The 27,305-nt window shown below is 40.6% G+C and overlaps 2 protein-coding genes across 2 annotated transcripts in view; one reads left to right on the top strand and one right to left on the bottom strand.

Annotated features, from left to right (window-relative positions):
• Positions 1-27,305, top strand: part of LOC144633250 (fibroblast growth factor receptor 4-like) — a 103,088-nt gene that overhangs the window by 11,954 nt on the left and 63,829 nt on the right. The gene's annotated exons all lie outside the window — the stretch shown is intronic.
• LOC144632091 (uncharacterized) lies at positions 3,657-9,227 on the bottom strand. The gene has a single exon (XM_078490692.1). The coding sequence runs from the start codon at positions 9,060-9,062 to the stop codon at positions 3,657-3,659; it is 5,406 nt and encodes a 1,801-aa protein (XP_078346818.1). The 5' UTR covers positions 9,063-9,227.

Below are 27,305 nucleotides of genomic sequence, written 5' to 3'. Positions count from 1 at the left end.
TCTGCTTGAGGTTAAAAAGGGGTTTACTCTATGATTATGGTACTTTCGGTAGCTTTTCATTCATTCCTCGCAGAAATTTAGTTGTGCCAACTGTGTGTCCATCATGTGTTTTTTTTTACGATACCATGGCAGCCTCATGATAATATTCAGTTTTGGCTAAATATCGTCTTTTTTACACAAAGTTTTGATTTTTCAAGTTTTCTGGTACAAAATTGAATAATTCGTAATTCGTAATTCGAACATTCAATTAGCATTTTGTCTTGTTTTTGCATTAATTACCACCATTTTCTGACTTTCTAAAAATATAGATTGTATTATGTGTAAATAAGTGAAAGGAGAAAGGAAAAGTACTCATATAATTAGGGAAGAAGGTGCTATGGTTTTGGGGGACCCTACATGTACATGTATTTGTCAGAATAACAGAATGTCACTATTTTGGCTTGCAGCTAGCTTTTAGTCTGGTGTGCTAGCGGAAAGCTGTTTTTTTTTTTGGTATTGGGCAATAATTAACAATTATTCACCGTAGTGGAGATGAATATTGGTGAATATTTACCAAGCCGCGAAGCGGTAAATATCCACCACATTCAACAACGCTCAAGTAAATAATTGTTTTAATATGTACCACACAAGTTGAATAACAAGCGCACTAAAACATCACTTTTGGTAAACAAAGCGATGCTCGAAGGCAGTTTGTTTTTCTTAGCTGCAATGAGGTAAAAAGTACTTTGCAAATCATCTCCGAGTTAACCAAGCAGCGCGCACGAAAAGCACTACATTGCATTCACTTGTGTTGTATAATTATTCTTGTAATAATTATTGTCACCGTTCTATAACAAAGGGTGCCCATTTAGGGGGGGGGAGGGTTAGCTGCATGTAAAACTTTCCAGTTGTATGCTGTGTACAGCTGAAACATACCAGCTGGAACTAGAACAACATTTTATTTGTTCTTTCTCCTCTTTGAGAGTTAAACCGCGGACATACATGTACATGTGGGGGGGGGGGGGGGGGGGGGAGTGGATGCCACCCCCTCCAAACTTTTTTTTTTCAAAATTTGAAATTTAATTTTCGATTAAACGCGCAGGCAAGGTCAGCGCTCATATGAGGGCGTTGTTTATTTCAAATTCAATATTATTCTTGCTAACAATAGTATGGTAACTGAACATTTGAATTTTAAAAACAGAAAAATGTTTTTAGTGCTCGTCTGAAAAGGCATTAATCAAGGTAAATATTTCTTGTTAGCCTTGGTTCAACCTTGATTACTATTGCATTTGCTTTTTGACTCGATTATTGGAATAAACGCCACATCATGATGCAGCGTGTATTTGAGGGCGGCGTTCATTAATATTTGTGCCCTTATCTGCGGCGTTTATTCGAGGGAGGCGTTTACTCGAATAAATACGGTACTCAACAATGGTGAATTTTTCAGTAGTTGTTCATTTATACCTTGCAAAAATTTTCATGTGTCAAATCATATGTTCATGATATTTGATGTTGCCATGGCAATGCCATAATTATAATGAGGTCTGGCGAAAACTCGTCATGTTTAACATTTTTCTTAATTTTTTTTTCATTTTGTTTTTAAACAAAATGGTACGATTTGATGCAATCCATAAGCATTCTAGCTTGATCTTGCGTTAAGATGACAGCTATGTTGACGTCACAGCCAACAAAAATTATGTCATCTTGTGGAGTACGCTACGGGCTTTCTACTCAGTGCACAAGTACATGTATTTCACTGCACCTTAATAGGATGAAAACTCTGGGGAGGGTCTCCAAGCCCCCCCCCCCCTCCCCACACCCAACCCCTTATACGATGGTGGGGTACAGATGATGGTTATGGTCTTGTACAGTTGGATCCCAATAACTCGAACCTTTAAGGGAAATCGAAAATGGTTCGAAATATCGGAGGTTTGAGTTAGCGAGGGTAAAATTATTTAAAAAAAAAATGACCTTAAGGGGAATTCGAAAAAGGTTCGAGTTAGGGAGAGGTTAAAGTTTTTGTGAGTTCGAGTTATCGAGATTCAACTGTACATCCCAGGGTTAAGAAGAGTTACTGCTAATTGATAATCCTTTTTTGATTGATCAATTATTTTTGCTCTTATTTGGTGCTGTTGCTCATGGTGAACAATGATGCATATAATATATAAAGATAATAACATGAATAAAAAAAATCGGTCTAAAAAGTATAAAAGGCAAATAACCGGGGAGCTCCGCTTTTAGGCTTGCCTAAATCTATATATTATTTATATTTTGTTCGGTACCCGGGCAGTCTGAAATGCCTCACACCAATGTGATTCAAAATGCAATGACTGCTTGTTCAGTAACAAAATATCTTCGTCACATTGAGCAAAAACGAACTTCAGGGCAATGTCTTGTCAATGTCTTGTCTACGTCTTATACAAAAAGTGGTTATTTTTAAGAGTTTTTTCTATACGACGTAGTAGTCCTGCTGGCTTCAAACTGATCAAGTTATTTGGCATTGACGATTCTCAGCTGCAAATGATTCTGGGAAGGTTTTTATTATAATTATTTATTGTTTTTATAATTATTATTAATTTGTAGATAATATCCGTGCCTCTGACGTTCTGTTTTAAACTGTGCTCTTCGAACACCTAACATGGGTTACTTTGCATATGATGTATTTATTTAAGTGCAATCTCTTTTGAAACATATTGAAAATTTCCTGTCCATGACTGATTTAGCTTTCTACTTGATTTTCAGAGAACTTACATCAATGTTCAATATTTTGAAGAACAGGCCATGGCAACCAGCGAGGGGGCTTCCTAAGAAGATACACTTTAAACCAGATTTAAAATCGTCACCATCCTACAGCGAGGAACCTTTGAAATACATGAAACTTCAGATTTAATTAACTGTTAAAATAACTATTAACCTAAATATCCAGGTCAAACAAGATGTTTTGTAGTCAAACGTTCCTATAGCCTGTTACGCAAAAACAACTACTACAACAACAACAACAACAACAACGACAACAAAGAAAAAAATCACGCCAACAACGTAAACGGCAACAACAACAACTGCTGCGTAAAAGGCTAAATGCTTTTCGAAGTAGTCTTCATTTTCTGGTTTGTTGCTTAAGGCTGATTAATTTACCAAATCGTATTAAGTATATTTCATATGAGCTTAAATGTGCTGTATGATAAAGTGAATATTTGGCTTATTTGTTACAGATTTCTACATTCGTCACCTATGAGCATTTTATAGAGTAACTTATCAGGCCAGAATATAAAGTCCAACTTCACACGAGAGAACCCAATGCCGAGCCCCATTTTCAAGACAAAATATGGAAAAAACAGTTTTACGATTTGTGAATATAAGCATTTACTGATTGGTTGTGCCAATGCTAATAACCGGATGTATGTTTTTTGCATCCAGGTAGAGAAGCCTATACCCCCCCCGGGGGGGGGGGGTTGTAAGCGGGGGTGCTTATTTTTAGAGAAATCGATCAGACTGAACTGTTTACGTTTTATGGTGTTTATTCATTCAGTCCAGACTTACAGCAAGTGATCAGTGACGTAGAGAAATGGTTAATTATACGTACATAATTAACAGTTAATGTACTGATTTCATTACACCCTCCCGGGCCAGCAATAAAATGTTGATCATAGACAATTATAAAGTATTAGTATTTAGTTTTAAAGTTCATTAAGTTTAGAAAGTTCATTTATTTTTACTGCAGCCCTTTGAGCGGCAGCTCGCTGTGTTCGTTTTTCGCTTGTCGACCTTATTTCTTCAGGGCTCTTGATGTTTTCTTTAGAGTCTTGTAGGTCTTCCTCGGTTAACACCTCAAGTGGATAAAGCTTCTCGATAGGTCTCGATAAAAGATTTCCTTTTGCTGTTCTTAGGGTGACAGAGCGTACCAACTCATCCTTCCCTTGATGTAGTTGAATGATGACTCCTAGTTTCCATTGATTTCGCGGTGTTTCGTCATGTATCAACACAACTTTACCGCGAGCTACTGGCTCTCCCGATATGTTTTTATTCTTCTGGGATGAATGTTGTTCCCTGAGGCCAGTTAGGTATTCCCTTTGCCATTGCTTCCAGAAAGACTGCATTATTTTCTGGTGGTATTTTGCCCGTCTTGTTAATTCTTTGGCCGACTCGTGAGGGATGTAGTCCGAGTTCTCCTCTGTATCAGGCAGTGTTAGAAGTCTGTGTCCACAGAGGAAATGGGATGGGGTAAGAGGTGGACCGTCGTTGATGTCTGTGTATGGATAAGTAAGTGGGCGACTGTTAAGTGTAGCTTCGATTTCTGTGAGTATGGTCTGTAATTCTATTGCATTCAGTGACGTGTTTCCAATCATCTTTTTTAGCCTTCGTTTGGCTAGTCCGATCAGTCGCTCATAAAAGCCTCCCCACCAGGGAGCTCTTTCTGTGATAAATTTCCATTTAATGCCATGGTTGGCAAGGAACCTTTGAGACTCGGCTGCTTCTATCACTTGCGTTTTGAGGGCTTTTAGTTCTTGTGAACCTGCTTTGAACGTTTTAGCGTTATCTGAAATTATGCATTCTGGAATTCCTCTTCTACTTGCAAATCTCTTGAAGGCTCTCAAAAATGCGCTGGCTGTTTGATCCTCTACTAACTCAAGATGTACTGCTCGTATTGTTGTACAGGTGAAAAGGCAGATGTAGACCTTTGCGACTTCTTTATTGGCGTTACGCACGTATAATGGTCCGGCATAGTCAATTCCCGTTACTTGAAAGGGTTGGGACCCTGTGACTCTTATATCTGGTAATGGAGGAGAGCTAACCGAGCGAAATGGTGGTCCTTCTACCTTTCTACAGGTCACACACTTCCTTATTTCCCTCTTTACTAGCTGCCTGCCTTTAGGCATCCAATACGATTGCCTAAGTTCTGTTAAGGTTTCACGTACGCCACCGTGCAAAACTATAGAGTGTGTTGCTCTAACAATAAGGGTTGACAAGTGACTCTCCTTCGGTATCAATATTGGAAACTTGGTGTTGTGTGGTAGCTGTGCGTATTGTAGTCTTCCGCGACATCGCAACAAGCCATCATCGTCTAAATAAAGGCCAAGCTGGTGTATTATTGCTGGCCGTTTGCCTTTACCTTTGTCTTTTATTTTCGATAGGATCTCTCCATAGTAAAATTGTTGTACAGATTGGAGTAGAGCGTTGCGAGCGTGTTTCATGTCTATGGCAGTAATTGTGTTAGACTTTGTTTTCTCTCTCAGTTTTCTGGTGAAATGGATAACGAGCGCGGTAACTCGTAGCGTCTTGTTCAGGGTACTGTAATTGGTGATATCGATGACGTTCAGTAAATTTGGGCTCTTTTGTGTGCTTGCGACATTAATGCTTATTGCTTGGGTCTCTGTGTAATTTTCTGTGTTGTCTTGTAATTGGTTGTCGTTGACTGTTGGCCATTCCCGTGTTGGCTTCATAAGCCATGCGGGTCCTTGGTTCCAAATCTGCTGTTTAGATATAAAGGCATTAGCGTCTAATCCTCTGGTAATGAGGTCTGCAGGGTTGCACGAGGTCGGGCAGTACATCCACGTACTCTGTGAGGTAATGTCTCTAATCCGTTGTACTCGATGTTGGATAAACTGTTGTCGTAGAGGCTTTGATGAAGTTATCCATGATAACACAATTTGTGAGTCACTCCACAATATAATTTCGGATGTATGGAACTTTGAAAGTATAGTATTTGATAGGTATTTAGATAACTCTGCTCCAAGCACTGCTGCAAGTAGTTCTAATCGTGGCATTGTTTGTGGTTTTATGGGCGCTACTTTACTTTTGGACATTGTGAATGTACATTTTGTCTCACTTTTGGGTGTGGTTCCTCTCAGATAGGCCACTGCTCCGTATGCCAGCTGGCTGCTGTCACAGAACACGTGTAGTTGAACTTTCCCGCCATCATTATTGAAGTATTGTCTAGGTATTCCCAGTGGGGTCAGATTTTGTAGTTCATTCAGCCATTTGACCCAGTTCTCCTTAAAGCTTCCAGGAAGTTCTTCGTCCCATTTTAGGTTTTGTTTCCATAGTTCCTGCATCATTATTTTCGCTTTTACTGTCACTGGTTCCACAAATCCCAAGGGGTCGTATAGTTTTGAGGATAAGCTTAATACTGATCTTTTGGAGACTTTTTCTATGCTGTTTGTTTGCTTGATCAGTTTTGCTAATGAAAGTGACAAAGTATCTGTCTTTGTGTTCCAATTGAGGCCAAGGACTTTGACCATTGGTTCTGCGTATACTCCATCGTCATGAGCTTGACGGTTTAAGGTAGGGGAGTTGCTGGTCCATTGCCGTAAATTCATACCCGCCCCTTGGAAGTAGTTTCTCGATGATGTGTAATACTGTAAGGCTTCAGGTTCAGTGTCTGTTCCCGTGACAACGTTGTCCATGTAAATCGATCGTTGTAAGTCTTCTGATATCCAGTCGTCTTGTTTGGCAAGGTGATGCTGTATTGTAGCATTTAGTAAGTATGGAGACGGAGCGGCTCCGAAAAGTACGCGGCAGAATCTGTAGACAACTAAATTGTCTGGATTATTCGCTGATTTGTCTATATCTTTTAGCCAAAGAAATCTCGTAGCATCCCTGTCTTGAGTGTTGAGCTCTATTTGTAGGAACGCCTTTTCGATATCTGCCGTGAAGGCTATCTTGTGTGATCGGAAGGTGAGTAACATATTTTGTAGTCTTTGTATGAGGTTAGGTCCTGTATGAAGGCAATCGTTGAGGCTTAATGCCTTCGAGGATATCTTTGCTGAAGCGTCGTAAACGATTCTCATAGCTGTTGTGTTGCTTTCTTTGAAGACTGGAAAATGTGGCATGTAGTGCATGACTCCTTGATGTATGTTCGGGTCGAGGACTTGTTCTATAAATCCTCTCTTGAGTTGATCGAGCAGTTGTTCGTTGTATTTGTGAATAAGCTCTGGGTGTTTTCCTTTTAGGGTATGTTGCAGGTTGCTTAGTCTTTTTCTCGCCAATGTGAAGTTTGTTGGTAGGTTTTGCTTGTTGTCCTTCCATGGGAGTATTACATTATACCTGCCGGTAACTTTGTTGAATTCAATAGTATCTTGAAAATGTTTCTGGACTCCTGTTACCTCTGTGTCGTTGCACTCGTCTGGGATTTTGCTTATCTCCCAGAACTTAGTGAGAGTTTCGTTGAGGTCATCGTTTCTTGTGGGCTGTGCATCAATCATTTGACATAATGTGTTGAGTGTAGTTTCTGTACTGAATTCATTGTTGGGTACCGGTCCTGAGAGGAGCCATCCAAACTTGCTTTGTGTAGCCATCCATCTCTCATCTTGTGATTTCTTTGTGTTTCCCAGAATGACCTGGGCGTAGTGGTCGTTTCCTATGAGTATATCTATTGTGCGATCACCTTTCGCGTTCAGTGGATCGGCGAAAGCGAGAGCTTTGAATTCAACAGGAATTTCCATATGTTGCGTGCTTGAGAGTGGTGGGCAGATGATGGGCGTGACTAAGGCTGTTATTTTGACATCTTTATTTACTGCGTTTAAGGTAAGTGTCACGACTTCGTAGGACTTTAGAGTACCTTTGGTGGAACCAAATGTGGTTACGTCTAATATCTCGTTTTGAGCAGCTTTCAACTGTAGCTTATTCTTCAGGCATTGCGTAATGAATGTCTTTTGCGATCCGGTATCGATAAGGATGCGTGCTTGGCATCTCGTGGTTGGTCCGCTTGCTGTGACCAGTGCAGTTTGCATTAGTGTGTTTGTATGTTTCGTTGTACTTGCTAAGGTTGTCAATGCAGAGGTGACGTTTTTGCTGTTTTGTGGGTCTTCTTGTTTTTCGTGTCTTTTGCTTGAATCTCGATTTGGCTCGCTTGGTTCACAGATCGACGTATGGTGTTTTAGTCCGCAATTTAGACATCTAAATCTTGATTGACATTGATATCTTGTGTGGCCTGATCGGAGGCAGTTAAGGCATTTATTTTTCTGTGTCAATATGGTTTTCCTTTCTTTTGTTGTCTTTACTTTCGAGCATTTGTCGTGACGGTGTTTACCGTCGCAATATATGCATGGTTTTAGCTGAAATTTCCTGTTCGTATTGGGGCTTTTCGGAGCCGGGTGTATTTGGCGTGGTTGAGTGTTTGTGAGTAATGCGCCAACTGTGGGTACGAGAACGTCGTCAACGACTGAGCTTGTATCGTTTTCCTGCGTAAGTTGACTCTTTTCCCTTGTGTCTATTTCATGGCAAAGCGCTGTTCGTAGATCATTTAGGGAACAATCTGCCTGAGGATTTGTTCTGAATATTGTACAACGTAATTGTTCCGGTAATTTCTTTAGCAGTATTGGGATTAACAGGCTTCCATATGAGTCTGTCTGGACTCCCAGCGTTTCTAAGGCACGAATGTTGCTCTCGCAGCTATCATAAAATTGTCGTAATTGCTGCACATCAGCTGAGGGCGCGCTGATTTTTGAAAGCGATTCCATGTGCGCGTTGATTAGAACTTGGTTCCTTCCAAAACGTTCTTTCAGTATTTCAATGGCTTTTTCATAGTTTTGTGATGTCATTGGAAGCCCTGAAATTGCGCGCGCTGCGTTGCAGGTTATCAGACCTTTCAAATAGTTCATTTTGTCAATATTGTTCAGTTCCTGATTATTGTGCACTGCGTTACTATAACTATCCCAAAACGTTAGCCATTCAAGTGGGTTTCCATCAAAGGGGTGGATTTGTAGTTTTGGAAGGTTGATGTGAGCAGTGTGAGCTCTAGGTGTTGGTTTGTTTTGGAACGTACTCACCGGATGGTACCCGTCTGTGACAAATTCTTTAATTTTTACTATCCAATAATGGATGTCGTCCTGGAACGTCAATGCTTGCTCGGTTTCTTCGCTTATCTCTTCGTCTGTTTGCAATGCGTTCAAGATCGCGGTATCCATAGCCTTGATTTCGTCCAATCTCCTTGAGAGACGTTCTCCAATTGCTTTCAGTTCTGTGATGTTTATGCCGCCTTCAGTATCGGTCATAAGACGTTCCGCGCGTTTGATGTCTTGGTTACAATGACCTTTGTATGCCCCTCTGACTGCCCTGTTGTGTTTTAGTTCTTCCTTTGACATTTTAATGCGGGTCTCGGCACCAGTTTTAGAGAAATCGATCAGACTGAACTGTTTACGTTTTATGGTGTTTATTCATTCAGTCCAGACTTACAGCAAGTGATCAGTGACGTAGAGAAATGGTTAATTATACGTACATAATTAACAGTTAATGTACTGATTTCATTACACTTATAATATTTTCAGTAGAGATACTAACTACCATGCAACTTTCTCTTATAAAAAATTAATATATTATGGGCTGTAAAATGATAAGCTTGAATACGCCCTTTGTAGCTGGCGTTAAGTCTCCAGCTTAAACTGATAACATTTTTAATGGTCTAACATTAAATAGAGTCGGCAACACCGCCAAGTTTAAGGTTTTTGAACATTCAAGGTGAATCGTGATGGTTTGGACATTCGCTTCAGAATGCATTCTATCGCATCTATACCAATACTATTAATCGATTGCTTCTAATATTAATTTTGCATAGAATTTTGATAATTTAAAAACTAATTAGTGTAACTTTTCGTTTTTGATGTATTTTAGTGTAAAGAATCGCGTTTTATTGTTTCTCGACTCTGTTGAAAAAAAATTAAATATGAGGAATCAAACTTGTTAACTTTCACAACTTTCGATGCCATCACGGCGCTTGTCTCATTGGGTTATTTGTCACGTGACCTTGCGTGGTCTTGCGTGGCCGCTTCGCGACTCGGTGAATATCCACCACTAGCCACCTCTACTTCGGTGACTAGTTGTTAATTATTCGGAAATTGATGTCTTTCCTCGATCGCGACGGTGACTGCCTGTACATCACGCCACACTTTTTTTATCAGTAGTAGGATCATTACAGTATGTTGGTTGTGACCTGATGGCGTTGAAATGTATATAGTAGGTGCTGATACCCTGCCTACGAAAAGTGCGACAGCTACCTCATGTACTTAAAGAAACGGAATACTACGCGTGCGTTTCTGTTATCTATGGGCCGGGTTCTGTTCATCACTTGGCTTCTACAGTTTTAAACAGCCATGAGTTTTTTTTTTTTTTTTTTTTTTTTTTTTCCACACAAGACACATTTTAGGTGTTCCATCTCCTATTTGCTGTCTTCCTATTCTACCTTAAAGGTTAGTTAGCACATCTTGTTCCTAGGTGATGGCTGGAATCAAAATTTAACTATTGATCTGTGTGGGTAGGTTTCCGAGATTTAGTAGCTTTGGCAGATTCGTCGTCTTTATTCTATATGTTGAGGTTTAACGTCGCTAATCTCGCTACAATCTGGTGTTTTTGTTTGTTCTTTATTCATTATCAGAATAGGCAACTCTTCCCCATTACCATCTTTTTACCTGATTTTTCTTTTTGGTTGGGGAGAAGGCTGGGGGAAGGGGGTTGTACGGTTATGTGTGTATTAGTTTAAACTACATTTATATGTATATTTACATTTATACCATGCCATAGAAAATACAGTCAATCAAAATTCAGGAAAGTCGCTGTATATTAGACGGTATTCAACTCAACCTTCCCATCGTGCGCTGCAATTTTATTCTCGACGTAATTTAGTAAGCGTATTTTCTATGACATGGCATAAAATAGTTACAGAACACTTTCTTGTGGTATGCTAAGAAATATCCCGCGTGTCACTTTCACACGTTATTTTCTTGGTATACGCACTCGCCTAAAGGCTCGTATGTATAATGAGAAAATACAAGTGACTCGGGGATATTCCATAGTATACCACTCGAAAGCGTTGCACAACTAGTATGTATATGCATGAACTGTGACGTCTAAAGCCGACAACAAACAAAATATTCAGGAGAATATATATTTAAAGTTCTTTGTAGTAACTGAGTAGAAAATATATATTTCGGTGTATTAGTAAAAACATTATTCACGTCATTGTGCTCGGGTTTGCGGTTGTGTGCCGAAATATGTATCGATCGAATTATCATAATTAGACTTACAGCTTCGAATAGCGCACGTTGTTGTCGTGTCCAAGTTTTCGTCGCGGAAATAGAACTTCAGGAATTGATTGGCGAAGGTGGTAAACTTGGCACGCTCTTTCATGCCATTCAGAACGGAATTTCAAAACAACCTTTCAAAAAGAAGATTGAACCTTTCAAAGAGTTAAGTATAGTTTTCTTTTTTTACATTAATTTTTTACTCTTTATTCCCTGCGCCTGCCCTCCCTTTTTATGATCGCCACCCGAGCCTCTGCGGAGGAAAGAGTTACGCACTAGCTTCTTGTCTCGCTAGGTTACGAAAGAAAATAGGTCTTCTTATTGTGTTTATAAGCTGGATTTATTTACTTGCTTTCTTCCTCTTTCACAAAAGCGTTTAGAATTTCTCACAGGCAATTAGTATCGTGCCACTAAATGCATATCACTTTTATTAACCTGAACCGATTAATGTATGGTTTACCTAAAGGAAAATGTAGATCCTTAACTACTCTCGATAAGCTGGTAAAACTAAAAAATTGTCAAATCACTTGCTTTTTTGGGGACGCAAGAAAAGTCAGGGGATACATAATAAAATTACGGAATTGACTTAAGCTACTAAATATTGTTAAAAAAAAGTACAGAATTAAGTGTTTATAACAAAGAAGTACAACGCTTAACAAATTCTGAACTATAGGGGCAACTATTCTACTAAATCAATTGAAGCTTTAGTTCGGTTTCGTAATTGTAACATTAAAGGTGTAACTCATATGATATGCATAGTTAAAACGGCTTGGCACTCCTTGGCTCTTAAAGTTAACAGGATTGTTTCCAACCTTAATACATATGACGCGGAAACAAATCTCACTTGGCAAACAAATAGGTGATGTCATTCCCCCCCTCTGTGGTATTCTTAAGTGCATCAGAAACAAGACCCGTGAATCTGGGTGGCGTTTGTCGTGGACATTAATGAGATCCAAGGTTCCGTCTCTGTTGCATCCCAGAAATGTATCCCTGTATTTCTTACTTTCAAACATCGAGTAAATACCGTGGGGCCATAGGATAAAACGTTCACTGTCCTTTATATTAGGTTTCTCGTTATTCAGGGCAGGCTGAAGGGTAAAAAAAGTTGAGAATATTAGTATGTATATGGAAAATATGCATTAATGCTCTCACCCATGATATCAAAACAAGCCAAAATTTTATCACTTTACAGGTAATTTTGGGGGAACACATTGTATTTACGCAACGTGATGTTTCCATCGCAACCATTTTTTGAAGAAGAACTTCAAACATCGGATATGATGTGATCACCCTGAAGTATCACGTGTATACCGAATTTTTTTTATTCGAGAAAAATACTTCATCAAAATAGATAATGTACAATACTTGTATGACCATTTCACTCACTTTTGTTATAACGACGTACTTGTTTGCTTCTTCGCCTTCTATCACTGACAAATATAACTCACTTGGCGATGTGTTTGAAGTCAGTAGTAAGGTGTGTGACGGCTGCGGGAACACCGTGCTGTTTAGCACATTTATCAAACCTTCGAATGTAAACAAAAGTCATCAATGCTATTTGGGTATCTTATTTATTGACTTAAAAGACCCTAACTTTCATCGTTACCTTTCATAACGACCACAAAATAAAATAAAAAGTGACTTATTAACGAGCTTTCGTTTGCATAAAATAAACCACAGTGCAACATTTTGCAGGCAAGGCAAGGCAAGGCAAGGCAAGGCGAGGCGAGGCGAGGCGAGGCGAGGCGAGGCGAGGCGAGGCGAGGCGAGGCGAGGCGAGGCGAGGCGAGGCGAGGCGAGGCGAGGCGAGGCGAGGCGAGGCGAGGCGAGGCGAGGCGAGGCGAGGCGAGGCGAGGCGAGGCGAGGCGAGGCGAGGCGAGGCGAGGCGAGGCAAGGCGAGGCAAGGCAAGGCAAGGCAAGGCAAGGCAAGGCAAGGCAAGGCAAGGCAAGGCAAGGCAAGGCGAGGCGAGGCGAGGCGAGGCGAGGCGAGGCGAGGCGAGGCGAGGCGAGGCGAGGCGAGTTGAGGCGAGGGAGGCGAAAGAAAAACAAGACTAACAGAAGAAAAAAAAAATGATTCACCAGCGGATCAGATCTAGGCGGCCAGGGAGATTTACCCACGTGTTGAAAGCCGTTTGCAGGAGGCTGCTTTGTAGGTTACTTGTGTTGGCTGAAAGCCAAACACAAGCGAATTTAAAAAAAGCGGATTGCTTTTTCCTTCTAACACATTCACTTAACGATGACGTCCGGTTCTGATAACGTCATTAAGGAGTCTCTCTCATGACTAATCAGACTCCAAATACAAAAGTGGCCTGTTGATGGTAAACTGCCGGTCGTCTAAGAAAGAAAAAATACACTGTACTTTTATCATTAGGATTAATGAAGGTATACGAATGTCAGAGAATATAAACTAGCATTCGGCGGCATAAGTGGAATAATGGATTTAAAAAAAAAAAAAACCTTTGCATAATTTAGCCACATATCGACTGTTTTGACGTAATTCTTCGCTTTCTCCAGTTTTCTTAAGCAACGTTACATGCCATTAGTATTTTACCTTGAATTTGTGTTGATTTTTGCTTTTTTCTGACTAGAAAAACTTAAGGGATTTTTCCTCAGTGTAAATTAATTTTGTTGTGCTTGTAGGAACAAGAGAGAAACAAGAGAGTTCCGCAAAATATGAAGTGAGAGAAAAATATAGAAACAAATAAACAAACTAACAAAACAACGAACGGACAGAAAGGAAGAAAGAACAAACATAAGAGCACGATCTCAGATTAAAAAAAATGTATATTTCACGCAGTATAAATGCCAAACTATGCGCTTATGAATTCAGGAAACTTTGCGTATCCATAGAAATGGTCACTGTTAAGTTTCTTTAACTCACCGGTGGCTTAGGGTCGGGGTTATTCGACATATTGTGACGACAATATTTTAGGGTCTGGCGGGTATTACACAGGTTCGATGAAACCACTGCTGGCAAACAAGCTCTTAACAGCACCGCCGTGTTCTTTCCCTGGTGGCCAAAAAGCTTCAACATCTTACTTCTTTGTCAAATCTTTTCCCAAATTTGCTTCTTCCTCTCGATACATTAGTCTGGAGTCCGGCTGAACTGGCGAAATAGTCCTAAAAGAAGCACATACAAAATCAGGTAACTTTCCTTCAGTCGCAACAAAAGAAGATTCACTTTTACCGAGACAAAAGTTACAAGTAACAGCGTTCCAAGCATGAAATTAACTCGGTAACGCTAATAGTTGCAACAGCTGATCAGAAACGAAATCCGAAACGAAAACTAAACAAATAAATACATACGGTACCCACTTTGGTTAGCTCATGCACCAAACTTGCCTTAACGATGAAAACGAGCGTAGACGACAATGGCTGAGAAACCGGACAGTTACTATCGCGGTAGCGTCCACACTTCAACTGAACTTACTCCACAGAGCGATTACTTATATATCCTAAAAAACGTGCTTAATAAATTCAGCCATTCGTTTACATTTGTTATAGGAAATTGTAGCCCAAGGCTGGGCAACCACATAGATCATAACTACATAATAACCACTTGAAATGATGACTAATGATTTCTTAATTTACAGAAGATCGAGATCGAGATCGAGATCGAGATCGACCTCGACCTTGATATATTAAAAAAGTTCTTTCTTTATTTTTTTAAATTTTTTTTTGGTACCCGCATTTTGTCATCCGCCTTTTCTTATCCGCCTCTTATCATCCGCCATCCGCTATCCGCCATCCGCCATCCGGTCCTCTTTTTACAGAGACCCGATGACTATCCGGCTTTTGCAAATTCTAGCAAAAACGACACGTTGCTTAAAAGACATCACGTTTGTTGTACCTTTTTTTGTTTTCGTGATAAGCCCAAAGAAGCCTTCTCCTGAGAGTTTTGGTATTTCACTAGACTGAGTGAAATGATTGAATCTACGTTCTTGGCATGAGGACATCGCAACGATGAAAATGTGTAATTCAGCCGACCCGAGTCAGGTCGGGTATTTAATATTCATGAGCCTCCACGTCCAATCACGAGTCGTCTTGGGAGTCTCAAATCGGGCTGTGAAAATGCAGTTCGAGTCCAAGTTTCTATTGATGTTAAAACCGGTTTTGAAAGCAAAACATATTATTCCGATAGTAAAATGTTTATCGGTTCATGTTCAAAGCGAGTGCTTGCTTATCTAAGGAAAACTGATCGAATTCTAGTGTTCAAAGCGTGTGTGGTACGTTCGCTTGTTTTAGGGAAACTTGCTGAAGTTCGAAGCGTGTTCTCGCCTGTCTGAATAAAACTTTTGGAGCGTGTGTTACTGTTTACTTAGCTAAGTTTTCATGTTCAAAGCGTCTGTTCACGTATCTGAATAAAACTTACGGTGGTTCTCATATTTAAAGCGTGTGTTCATTTGTGTGAATACTACAAAGAGTTTGGTCTCTCTTTTTATACGTGAATATTCCCTACGCGCCGACAGATATATTTTTTCTTTTGGAGCGTACGCGTCCCACAAGAATTAAATCGCTTCTTCAACAGGCTTACGAAGGTGTTTATAACAGCAAAGAACACTACAGTAAAAGAAACCATTCCTGATTTAGATTAAGTTGCGCTAAATGTGCTTGAGATATTTCTGCGAGCGAAAGTTTTTTTTTTTGAATTGTTGAATAAACACGTGGGACAAGTCAATTGTTGCGACAAGTTCTCATATAATATAAACTTTTATAGAACATCAGTTTTACTCATTGATATCCTTTCACCGTTTAAATAAACGACTTATGCCAAATAGAACAAAGAGAAATCATTCTTTCTGCTACTTGCCGTGACGTTTCAACAGACAATGAGTCGGCAATTATTCATTCCACAAACAAGTCTCGCCGGCGTGTGCCGAATGACAGAAAATTTATCTCGCAAAAAAGTTAATATATTTTCACGACGCATCATAAAAACTTTCGTAGAGCATTGTTTCTTTTTATTAAGATCATTTCACCGTTTAAATCACTGATTTACGCCAAATATCTTTGTACTTGCATTCATGGTAAAGTTGCTTATACGTAATGGAAACAATTACAGTTTAGAAAACAGAAAGATATAACAGAACCATTGTTAAGCGTGGGTGTGTGAACTCCACTCGCATGTTACTGAATTCAGTTTTGCTATATTAAAACGCGAGCTGTGCTTTACTAGAAAACAGACCACTGATGAGGCCCTGTTAGGGTAGGTTTACATGTGTCTCCTGTCTCACTTTTAAAGCTTGACATGTCGCAACTAAGAATGTCGCAAATCGCGGCCGGAATTTTGTCATTTCGTCTAAAGACGTACATGACTAACAAAGCAGAAGTTTCTTAAATATTTTAATTTCTCAACCCATTAAAATAGACGTCAGTAACCTAGGTACACATAGCAGGAGTTTCTCTGGTATTTTAAAAAGACAGTAGTTTTGTTTTAATGTCTCGACCAATTAAAACCGAGCAGGTGTTTCTCTGAACGTGACTCTGAACTAAGTGGACAACGGAGCAGGAGTTTCTCATGCACTTTGAAAGAGCCTTTAAGATTAATTTAATTACTTGACAGATTAAAACACGACGTGTCTTAATTGAGAACACAATGATCGCGAGTAAGCTAAGTACACAGAGCAGAACTATTCAGCCTCGAACGCGCGCGGTCTTAGATCTTAGGTCTTAGATTTCCGGACATCCGGAGTTTATTAGCTTTTATTGTATTCCCCTTGCTTGTAAAATAGTATTTCTCTGAATTCGTTGAGAATTTGTCCAAGTGTACTGGTACACCAATATAACCGTGAATGCCTTTATGTGAAGCAATTTCATCACCAACGTTGCTAATAAGGGAATAGAATGACTTTTTCAGGGAATATTGTTTATTTCCGCCCGCGCAGTGTCATTTGTGGCCCGAGCGCGAAGCGCAAGGGCCACAAATGACACTACAAGGGAGCAAATAAACAATATTCCCGAAAAAAGTCATTTTATTATCATTATTATCAATAAACAAGGCCAAATAACATCCAGATAGGTAACAGATTCAGTTTAATGAAGTTAGCATCACGATTTTCAATTCAAATAACACAAGTACTTCGTCGCAATGAAAATTATACACGATGCTACTGAGGCTTATGTCTTATTGTGTAGTGGTAGTATAAAAGAGCTACCTGCAGCGTCTCTGAAAATAATGAGCAATGGGTTGATTCATGGATAATAATACTTTACAAACTTACATTTTCCGATTAAACTTCGGCGTAAAATTCCTGCAACTGCTTTAGCTAAATTAGCTCGACCGGAGATACACAATTCAAGTGAACGATGTTTCGTTTCTCGCAAGACAACAAGGAGTTGCTCTCTTTGTCTCTTCGCCTTGTGCATTTGCTTCTAAATCCGATATTTTGGCTCTGTTTTGTCCCATTTGCAATAAATAGACTTTGATTTTTCCTACCGAACACAATTCGCTTGTCGAAAAACTGTTCGAGACTCTTGCTGTACGCGTACGCACCTGAATGGTTTTTCCGCGTCAGCGACGCTAATTTGGTTAAAGTTAATAGGATGATGAACTGAGAATCAATCAGCTGCAGGGCCGTTAATGCATTAACGGCCCGCTTGAGGCCCGCAAAGTGCGTGTTTTCAATAGGGCGGTTTTCAATTTGGCCGCGTGTATTGATAATAATATATTATACACACCGACTTTCCAATCTTGGACATTATCCTTCGTGCAATTGTTATGTAAATTCATGAACTGCGTTACTACGGTAGACGGTATATTTATCTCTTTAATTTTGCATACAGAAAATCGTTCGTTTGTTTCTTTACTGCTTATGTTTAGAGGGCGAAGTGGTACCGTTCACAGTCCTTGGTGGTAGACAGTCAAATTAGCGAAGTCTCATGAGCAACCGCTATCGCGGCACGCATTCACAAAGTCTTTGAATGTGTAATGAGCGAGCTTTATTTTGTTTGTTATACACGCTTTCAGAACGAGTAATACACATCTTTTCAACATATATCCTTCGCGCCATCCGCTTACAGATCGAGTAACAGATTTATTCAAATTATTCGTCGCGCAACACGCTTTCTGAGCGAGTAATACACATCTACTTTTCAATCTTCAACATACTGAACATATCGGCTACGAACAAATGTTATGTAAATTCGAAGTGTGTGACTGCGGAAGACGGTATATTTATATATATCTTTCATCTTGTCACGCTTATTAACCCAAATATTTCTTTATTCAACAAATTATCGAAGCAACTGACCGCCGAACGGCGCTGAGACGAAGAAGTTCTGAGTATGAACTCAATAAACAACGCATCTTTTATTTCTCTACCTTTGTATCGGTTTCGTTCTTGTCTTAGTTAGTACATTATCATCCCTGCTCACTCATTAGCATTAAGTATTGGGTAGTGACCCCTGACGAGCAAAGCTCGAGAGGGTATGCCGAAAGAACTAAGAGCAGCAGGGGGAGTGGTGGGTGGGCGCACCATCTATCCCTCGTTTTTTTTTATTTATTATTATTCATTTCAGCACACACAAAGAGAAAAACAAAACAAAACATAAAGGTTAAGATACGGTAACAATACTTCTTAAATCATCTATCCCTAGTATTAATTTACTTACTACCTTTATTGACTTACGTGCATAACATAAGGCCTCCACTTACTTACTATCTTTGGCCAACGTTCGCAACAACTGACAATTCTAATTAATTCCATTTTATTCCTCGCGAAGCGAGGCCGAAGGCCGAGCGTAGCGGGGTGTATAATTTTGTCCCTCAAAGGGCTCAGGCGGGATGAAATCTCGTGTGGAGTTTACGGTCATATATATATATATATATATATATATATATTTGTGAGCTTGGTGTCTGGCGGAAATGACGTCACACGGCCGCGCGCTGGTGGCGTAATGGCGTGAGGCGTCGAACTTGAAATCAGATCTTCGGGACTGAGGGCGGGGGTTCGAATCCGGCTAGGTTTTTTTTTTTTTTTTTTTTTTTACTATTATTTTTTTTTGTGGGTTCGAATCCTGAGCCTTTCATTTTTATCGTTTTTCTTTTCGGATTAAAATAACACTGATTTCCACATAATACTCCCTCAACGCCTATTCAGGCTATAAACTGCTGGGTCTGTAATCGTGCAGTTCGTTGTTGTTCAGTTTCTGTTTGTATTCTGTCTGCTGTATTTTGTCGAAGTCTCTGTAATCGTGCAGTTCGTTGTTGTTCAGTTTCTGTTTGTATTCTGTCTGCTGTATTTCGCCGATACTAGGCAACAATAACCCAGAGCTTCGCGAGGCCCTGCGAGTCACGTATTACTAGTTATATAATGCTAATGACGTCACTGGGGATGCTAATGAACTATGAATAGTACATTATCATCCCTGCTCACTCATTAGCATTAAGTATTGGGTAGTGACCCCTGACTGCGCCTCTCCACAGATTGTGCCTTTATCAACCATCCCTTCCTAACATACCTTCCATATCTTATTCCTTACACGTACCCATTCCTAATCCTATACCAAATCCCATACCTTATCCCATACCTCATCCCATACCCGATCCAATGCCTTCTTTCATTTCATATCTCATACCAACCCTCAACCCCATTTCTGAATTCGAAGCATCATTATTCTTGCTGTGACTTATTAATAACAAAACTTGATTTCACAAGAAAATAGCCAAATTACAAAACTACGTAAGTTTTCTCTAGGGTAATAATAGGCTATAATATCCGGTTTATTAAAACGACGCTGAGGTCCAAACAAAGCAAGTCAGGATAACGCTTATACCACCCGACCCCACCACTTGATTCGACGTAATACAATGTAAGCGGTGTCCACGCGATTTACGTTCCTCCAACCAACATGGGTCATAACAGATTCTAAAGTTACACGAATGAGATGTTAAATCACCCGCCGTTTTCTAAAATTTCCAAGAAGTTGCTGCGGGGTAAAAGACAAACTGTAACTGGCCTGAGCTGACACGGAGTCGGCGAGAATTTAATACTAACGTCACATAATGTTAAAATGCTACAGTTCCCATAATCGATGGGGCGTTAAGCTAGGTTTATTTTGGCACGAAAAGTAAACAGTCCCGTACTATTCCAAAACATATTCCGCGATTGTTTACGCGATCTTCTTTTCCGAGAGGTAGGAGGGTTCCCGGCCCACTTGCCCGCAACAAAATGAGTTAACCGTGAAATTTAAACCAAAATGTAAGTGGTATTGGTGACTAAAGCCTTCTTAAAGTCTCTTACTAGCGCTGCTACCTTTGTTAGCAATCAGGGCTCTGCTTCAATGAGGAAGCACTCCCGGCCAAAACGGAAAACATTCTCGCACAGCCGCTGAATAAAATTTAGCTCCGTTAAGCTGTCAGATTATTGTAACCTGTTAATACGATATCACTGAGAGTACCATTACAGTTAGTAAGTAAAATTGAGGCTTATCGCAGAGCCGTTCCACTCTTTCGTAAATCTAGGATCGTGAAATAACTGGAAAACGCAACTTAACATACACGTCAGTTGACAACATCCGTAGATGGAACTGTTGTTATGTTTTAACCGGCGTTGCTTGCAGGAGAACTGTGCGTTTGCGATCTTATTTTGATTCAAGAGTGACTTAATATCCAACTCCATACCTACCAGGAGTCTTAAGACTTCCTTGCCTTGGAATGAGGTGTTTCTTGCCGACCGTTCGTAACCACATCGATAGTAAAACCAATAGTTTTGCGATTTAGAAAAAATTGTTGCCGAATAGAGTGATAATCACTATATTAGTAACTGCTCTCCGACACGAACAGCCCAAAAAGGGAGAACAAACATATTTCGGTCTAAAGCCAAACGTAAACAGGAAAAGAGTTACATCCACAAAACTTTCAGTACCAGTAATTGTCTTTTCAACCCTCACATTATTACCGGCCAGCATAAGAGAAATGTATAGGCTTTTATGCTATATACCAAAAACTATCATTGTATGCTGAGACGTATACATGGTATATGACGTATATGGTAAAACATGGAAACTTCGGAGAGCATGGGCGTTTAAAATATCATCATATGACAATGATACCTGATTGTAGGCGTTTACAACTGCCGACTCTGTGGCGAGAAAAGAGCCAAGAGATAATACAAATTCCCTCCCAGTTATTTATTTATTTATTTTTTCTAGCCAAAAGTTATTGACAAATTTACTTCTCAATCAAGGACCTGGCCAACGGCGCCAGACTTTTCCCAGTTCTAAGAATAAACGCTTGAAAATGGCAAGCAAAAAATTCCCATAAATTTGTGATAAATAGTTGACCCCAGTTAAAATAAACTCAAATTGCTCGGCAAGCGAGATTCTCCTTTGTGTTATTATCAAGAACGTCAGACTGCCTGTATCCTAACCAACCCAATGAAAAGGTTTATCACTTAACACTTAAGTGTTATATCACAAGGTGATATCAAAGCATATCACAAGGTGATAAATGCTTCGCGGACTATATATACAGCGCTGAAAGGGTTGTTTGGCGACTGTAAACAATGCTTTAACTACAAATGTCACATCAGGGGACTGGTACACCCCATCTTCTAATAGATGAATGAAATTAACAGTTTTAGAGTAAACAACAGGTTTGATCGCGATCAAGTACCAGCCCGTCTATTGAGCATGCATATTAGTTGAGAAAATATGGTTGTGAATCATTGGATATCAAAATACGATCATATCCCGATTTCTCTATTTCAGAAAATTTGTTCTGTTCGGGGAACTAAGACAATTGTTTCCCCCAAAATAGGTTTGCCTTTGAACAGAGTTTTGCAGACATTGCGTCTTCATATAACTTGATGATTATCATGTTTGGCACAGTAAGCTGTTATGGAAACAAGCCAAGGGTTTGGCACTGCCACTTAACTCGACATAGTAAATGCCATACAAAATGCTACATTATTATATCAGCAAACTGCTTACACAGTACACTGGATGGAACTTGAAAAAAGTGCTTCGCCACTGTTCTTAGGTATAAGACGTTCCACAAGGTAGATAATTGTATAATACATCCGCCTTGGAACTTGAAGGTTATTATGATTATAAAATACACCCGCCTAAAACTTGAGGGATACTTGAGGGCAAAGATTTGCGAATGCCCGGAACGCCATGTTATGACCCTGTTTACTTCAAATATACTGTCTCTTTACCCGGTCATTTTCCCTGGGCTTACGTCTCTTTAAAGCGTTACCCACATAGTTAAGAAGGTAGCACACAATATTTCAAAGCTGTACTACTCAGGAAGAAATCTAAAGAAGAAAACCGAGAGGCAAACAAATGTGGTAGACAAACTTAAGCCCAGGGAAAATGACAACCATAGCCCGCTTAGCGAACTCAAGGGCAAGTCATGCAAGACAATACGCTTGTGGTGTCATTTCCCAGAACCAAAGTCAGTCGGGACAAGGAAAACTTATCCGTGCAGAACAAAATCCCTCGAGGCAAAAAAACAAACAGAAACTAGAGGTTAATGACAAGTTTATTGATGATTCAATCATTTAAACGCCAAACGGCTATCATCATACTTCACACATGCGACTCAAAACCTTGTTGGTATATCAACGCCCCATGTGGCCAGCTCGCCGCAGGTCCAACATGCCGGGATCTCCAACGGTCTAAAATATTCACCAGGCCCTTCTCGATGGAACCTACGTGGCCTAAAACATCATTTTTAGACCCTACTCGATCCAACTCTATTTATTGGATCCTCATCGCTCTTAAAAGTTCAACAGGCCCGTCTCGCGATTGATCCACTTCCGAGATTGGATCCTTATCAGTCTAGATTTTCACAAGGCCCTTCTCGATCCACTTCCGAGATTGGATCCTACGTGGCCTAACGCGTCATCACTAGACCCTTCTCGATCCACTTCCGAGATTGGATCCTACTCGGTCTAACGCGTCATCACTAGACCCTACTCGATCCACTTCCGAGATTGGATCCTTATCGGTCTAGATTTTCACAAGGCCCTTCTCGATCCACTTCCAAGATTGGATCCTACGCGGCCTAACGCGTCATCACTAGAACCTACTCGATCCTCTTCCGAGATGGGATCCTTATCGGTCTAGATTTTCACAAGGCCCTTCTCGATCCATTTCCGAGATTGGATCCTACTCGGCCTAACGCGTCATCACTAGACCCTACTCGATCCAATTCCGAGATTGGATCCTTATCGGTCTAGATTTTCACAAGGCCCTTCTCGATCCACTTCCGAGATTGGATCCTACGTGGCCTAACGCGTCATCACTAGACCCTTCTCGATCCACTTCCGAGATTGGATCCTACTCGGTCTAACGCGTCATCACTAGACCCTACTCGATCCACTTCCGAGATGGGATCCTTATCGGTCTAGATTTTCACAAGGCCCTTCTCGATCCACTTCCGAGATTGGATCCTACGCGGCCTTACGCGTCATCACTAGACCCTACTCGATCCACTTCCGAAATGGGATCCTTATCGGTCTAGATTTTCACAAGGCCCTTCTCGATCCACTTCCGAGATTGGATCCTACGCGGCCTAACGCGTCATCACTAGACCCTACACGATCAACTTCCGAAATGGGATCCTTATCGGTCTAGATTTTCACAAGGCCCTTCTCGATCCACTTCCGAGATTGGATCCTACGCGGCCTAGAGCATCATTACTCGACCCGACTCGACCCGACTCGATCCTATAACGTTTTGCCTGAAACAAGCAAAACAAAAGAAAAACAAAATTTAACAGAATATAAGTATAAAATTAAATCATACTGCAAAGTCGTAAAAAACACCGCCCATTGTACAGAACGTGCAACACGTGGCCCTGGGGACCCAACACAGGAGTAATTCCCTGAGGGCCAAACACAGGAGTAATTAATGCAAAACCAAGAAAAATGGACCACGCTAACAGCAAAATTACTCCCCAAATACGAAAACAAAATTGCCGCCGGTAAAAACAACAGACAACAGTAAATAAAAGCCCGAAGATAACATTTGAAATGTAATGTGGGAACGCGCCACATGGGCTAGAAACAAAGGCAAACGAGTGGGCGTGAAAAAACCCTAACCGAGAACTGTAAACACCCAAGCAAAAGCCTACAGCGGCGCTCAGCCGAATAAAATATGGCAGTACAAAAATTACCTCCAAACTTTCCTTCAGAGGCTTGGCGGGTACATGGGACGTCAAAGCAGAACTTGTATTGGTATCCAGCAAAGACGGATGCGAAGCCGAAGAAAGACTTACAACAACCAGAGTAAAACGCGTTAACGGCCGACGATACAGGAACCGGAGCAGAGACAGAAGCTGGAGGAACTTGAGTTGTCACATATGGCTAAACTAAAAATAGTTGAGGCCGGATCCTGTCGTCCACGCTAGTCGGGAGCAGCATTTCGAAAACTGCGCTTAGTCTATCCATGGCCAACGTTCGCAACAACTGACAATTCTAATTAATTCCATTTTATTATATAATGCTAATGACGTCACTGGGGATGCTAATGAACTATGAATAGTGTGTATAACTCGTTCTGAAAGCGTGTTGCGCGATGGTTAAGTCGAATAAACAGATAAATGTGTATTACTCGTTCTGTAAGCGGGTTGTGCGAAGGATAGGGCGAACTGAAACCGTGTTTAACAAACAAAAAAAAGCCCGCCCAAATTCCATTGCGCATACAGCGGCCATACTCTAAACACTCATAAATTCAAAGACTTCGATAATGCGTGCCGCGATAGCGGTTGCTCATACTTCGCTGATTTCACTGTCATTAGTCAACCACAAAAGGACTACGGACAGTAGCACTAAGCCCTCAAAACTTAAGCAGTAAAGAAACAAACGAACGATTTTCTGTATGCGAAAATCCATTATTCAGCCATTAAAGTCTACCCATTCTATAGAACGTACACTAGAAGCACAAACAATTAAACATGGCGGTCAATAGAGGAATCAGAGAGCAAATCACAAAACGATAGTCCCTCGTACAATTTTTTGTGCCCTCCGATGAGCAAGCGATAAATCGAAAGAAGAATAACTGAAGAACATACCATATTTTCTACGTGTTCCACAAAAATGCGCAATTGCCTTAAAATTGACGGCAAAGAATATAAACATACCTGGAATGAACTGTCATCATCGAGCCATCTCTTCAAATCGTCAAACAAATACCCGCACAAAACGCCACCGACGCTCGCCATTTTATACATTTTTTAAGTTCATCTTTCTCTCAAGGTCATCGCGTAGAACTATGGGTAGAACACACGAACACAACCGAAAAATAGACGATCAAACGAGATGTCCTCCGAAATCTCACCGAGTTGCGAAATGGCGCCATGTTATGACGTCAAGCGAGCGTGAAAGGGACTGTCGCGAATAGTACATTATCATCCCTGCTTACTCATTAGCATTAAGTATTGGGTAGTTACCCTGACGAGCAAAGCTCGAGAGGGTATGCCGAAAGAGCTAAGAGTAGCAGGGGGAGTGGTGGGTGGGGCGCATCATCTATTCGTCTTAAAATAAAGTCTTTAATTACATACTATCATTACTGACTTACGTGCATAAGATAAAGCCTTCACTTACTATCTTTGGCCAACGTTCGCAACAACTGACAATTCTAATAAATTCTATCTTATTCTAAGAAGTTGTTGCGCGTCAAAAAACAAACTAGCCTGAGCTGTCACGGAGTCGGCCAAAATTGAACACAACGTCACATAGTGTTATAGAGGCTTCAGTTCCCGTAATCGGGCGTCAAGGTAGATTCCTTTTTGGCGCGAAAAGCAAACAAATTTCCCGTATCGTCCCTAAAAACTTGTCAGCGACTGTTTAAACAGATTTCCTTCTTTTCCGGGAGAAAGGGAGGTTCCCAGCCTACGTGCCCGCAACAAAATGAGGTTAACCGCAGATTAAAAACCAAATTTAAGTGGTATCGGCGACTTAAGCCTTCTTAAGATCCATTACTAGTGCTGCTACATTTGTTAGTAATCAGGGCTCTGCTTGTGAAGGAGCAAGTCCCGTCAAAAGGAACCATACTCGTACAGCCGCTGAGTACAGGAGCCCATGACCAGCTGAGTAGAACTTAACTCCGTAAAGCTGTCAGATTGTCGTAACCTGGTAATACGGTATCACTGAGAGTACCAGTCCACTCGGTAAGTAAAACTGAAGCTAGCCGCAGAGCCGGTCCACTGTTATGTAAGCTAGGACCATGGAAATCACCTTTGGATCTGTAACCGGCAAACACACCTTAAACATCCACGGCAGTTTCCCTGACGTGTCTTTTCCATAAGGAAGTTGAAGGAGAAGTTCACTCCAGAATGGCCATTAATTTTCTTTTCGCCAATAAAAAGTTATACAGAGATATGTTATTCACCAAAATGTCAACCTCCAACGTGCGCTATAACCCTACGAAATCTTTCCCAAAGCTCGACAACTGAACGCCGCCATCTTAGAGCTGGTAATGTATGCGTGGCGTCAAATAGCTCAGCTTGAAGTTTGGCGGGAAATTTTAATTTATCAAACATTGCGTCCACATACAACTCGAGAGTTATTTGGCACAGTAAGGTGTTATGGAAAGAAGCCAAGGGTCTGACACTGCCACTTCACCCAACACCATAGTAAATGCCACACCAAAAGCTACGTTATTATATCTGCAAACTGCTTACACACTGGATAGGACTTGAAAAAGCCTTAAGTGAAGGCATTTGGAATGACACTTGATACCCAAGAAAACCCACTAAAAGGCCTCGTAAGTGATCTAACAACGATACCATCAAACAGCCAACCAAGACTGCGCGCTTTATCAAAGTTTTCATGTAAAAAAGCGTTCTTCAAGAGCAGATGATTGTATATTACGTCCGCCTTGGGACGTGGAGGATAGTATGATTATAAAATACTCCCGCCTGAAACTTGAAGGATCCCTTAGAGCAAAGGTTTGAAAATGCCCGGAGACCCAGGTTATGACCCCGTTTACTTCAGCTATACTGTCTCCTTACACAGCCATTTTCCCTGGGCTTACGTCTCCTTAAAACGTTACCCGCATACTTAAGAAAAATAGCACAAAATATTAGAAAACTGTCCAACGTCAGAAGATATCCAACTAAGAAAACCGAGAGGCAAACAAATGTGGGAGACAAACTTAAGCCCAGGGAAAATGAAAACCATAGCCCGGCCGCTTAGTGAGCTCAAGGGCAGGTCATGCAAGGCGAAGCGCTTGTGGTGCCATTTCCCAGTACTCAAGTCAGTCGCGAGATAGAGGCAGGAAAATTACCCTATTGTAAGAAAACAGGCTTAGGAAAATACTTTACTTGTATCGTAAACACCCAACTATAAGACGTGGTCAGTG

The sequence above is a fragment of the Oculina patagonica genome, chromosome 12 (assembly GCF_052425735.1).
Source record: "Oculina patagonica isolate OP01 chromosome 12, crgOcupat, whole genome shotgun sequence".
Classification (NCBI taxonomy): Eukaryota; Metazoa; Cnidaria; class Anthozoa; order Scleractinia; family Oculinidae; genus Oculina; species Oculina patagonica.
This window is presented reverse-complemented; position numbering and strand designations above follow the sequence as displayed.

Coding starts and splice junctions, on each gene's coding strand:
- LOC144632091 (XM_078490692.1), bottom strand. CDS start 9,062: ATGTCAAAGGAAGAACTAAAACACAACAGGGCAGTCAGAGGGGCATAC.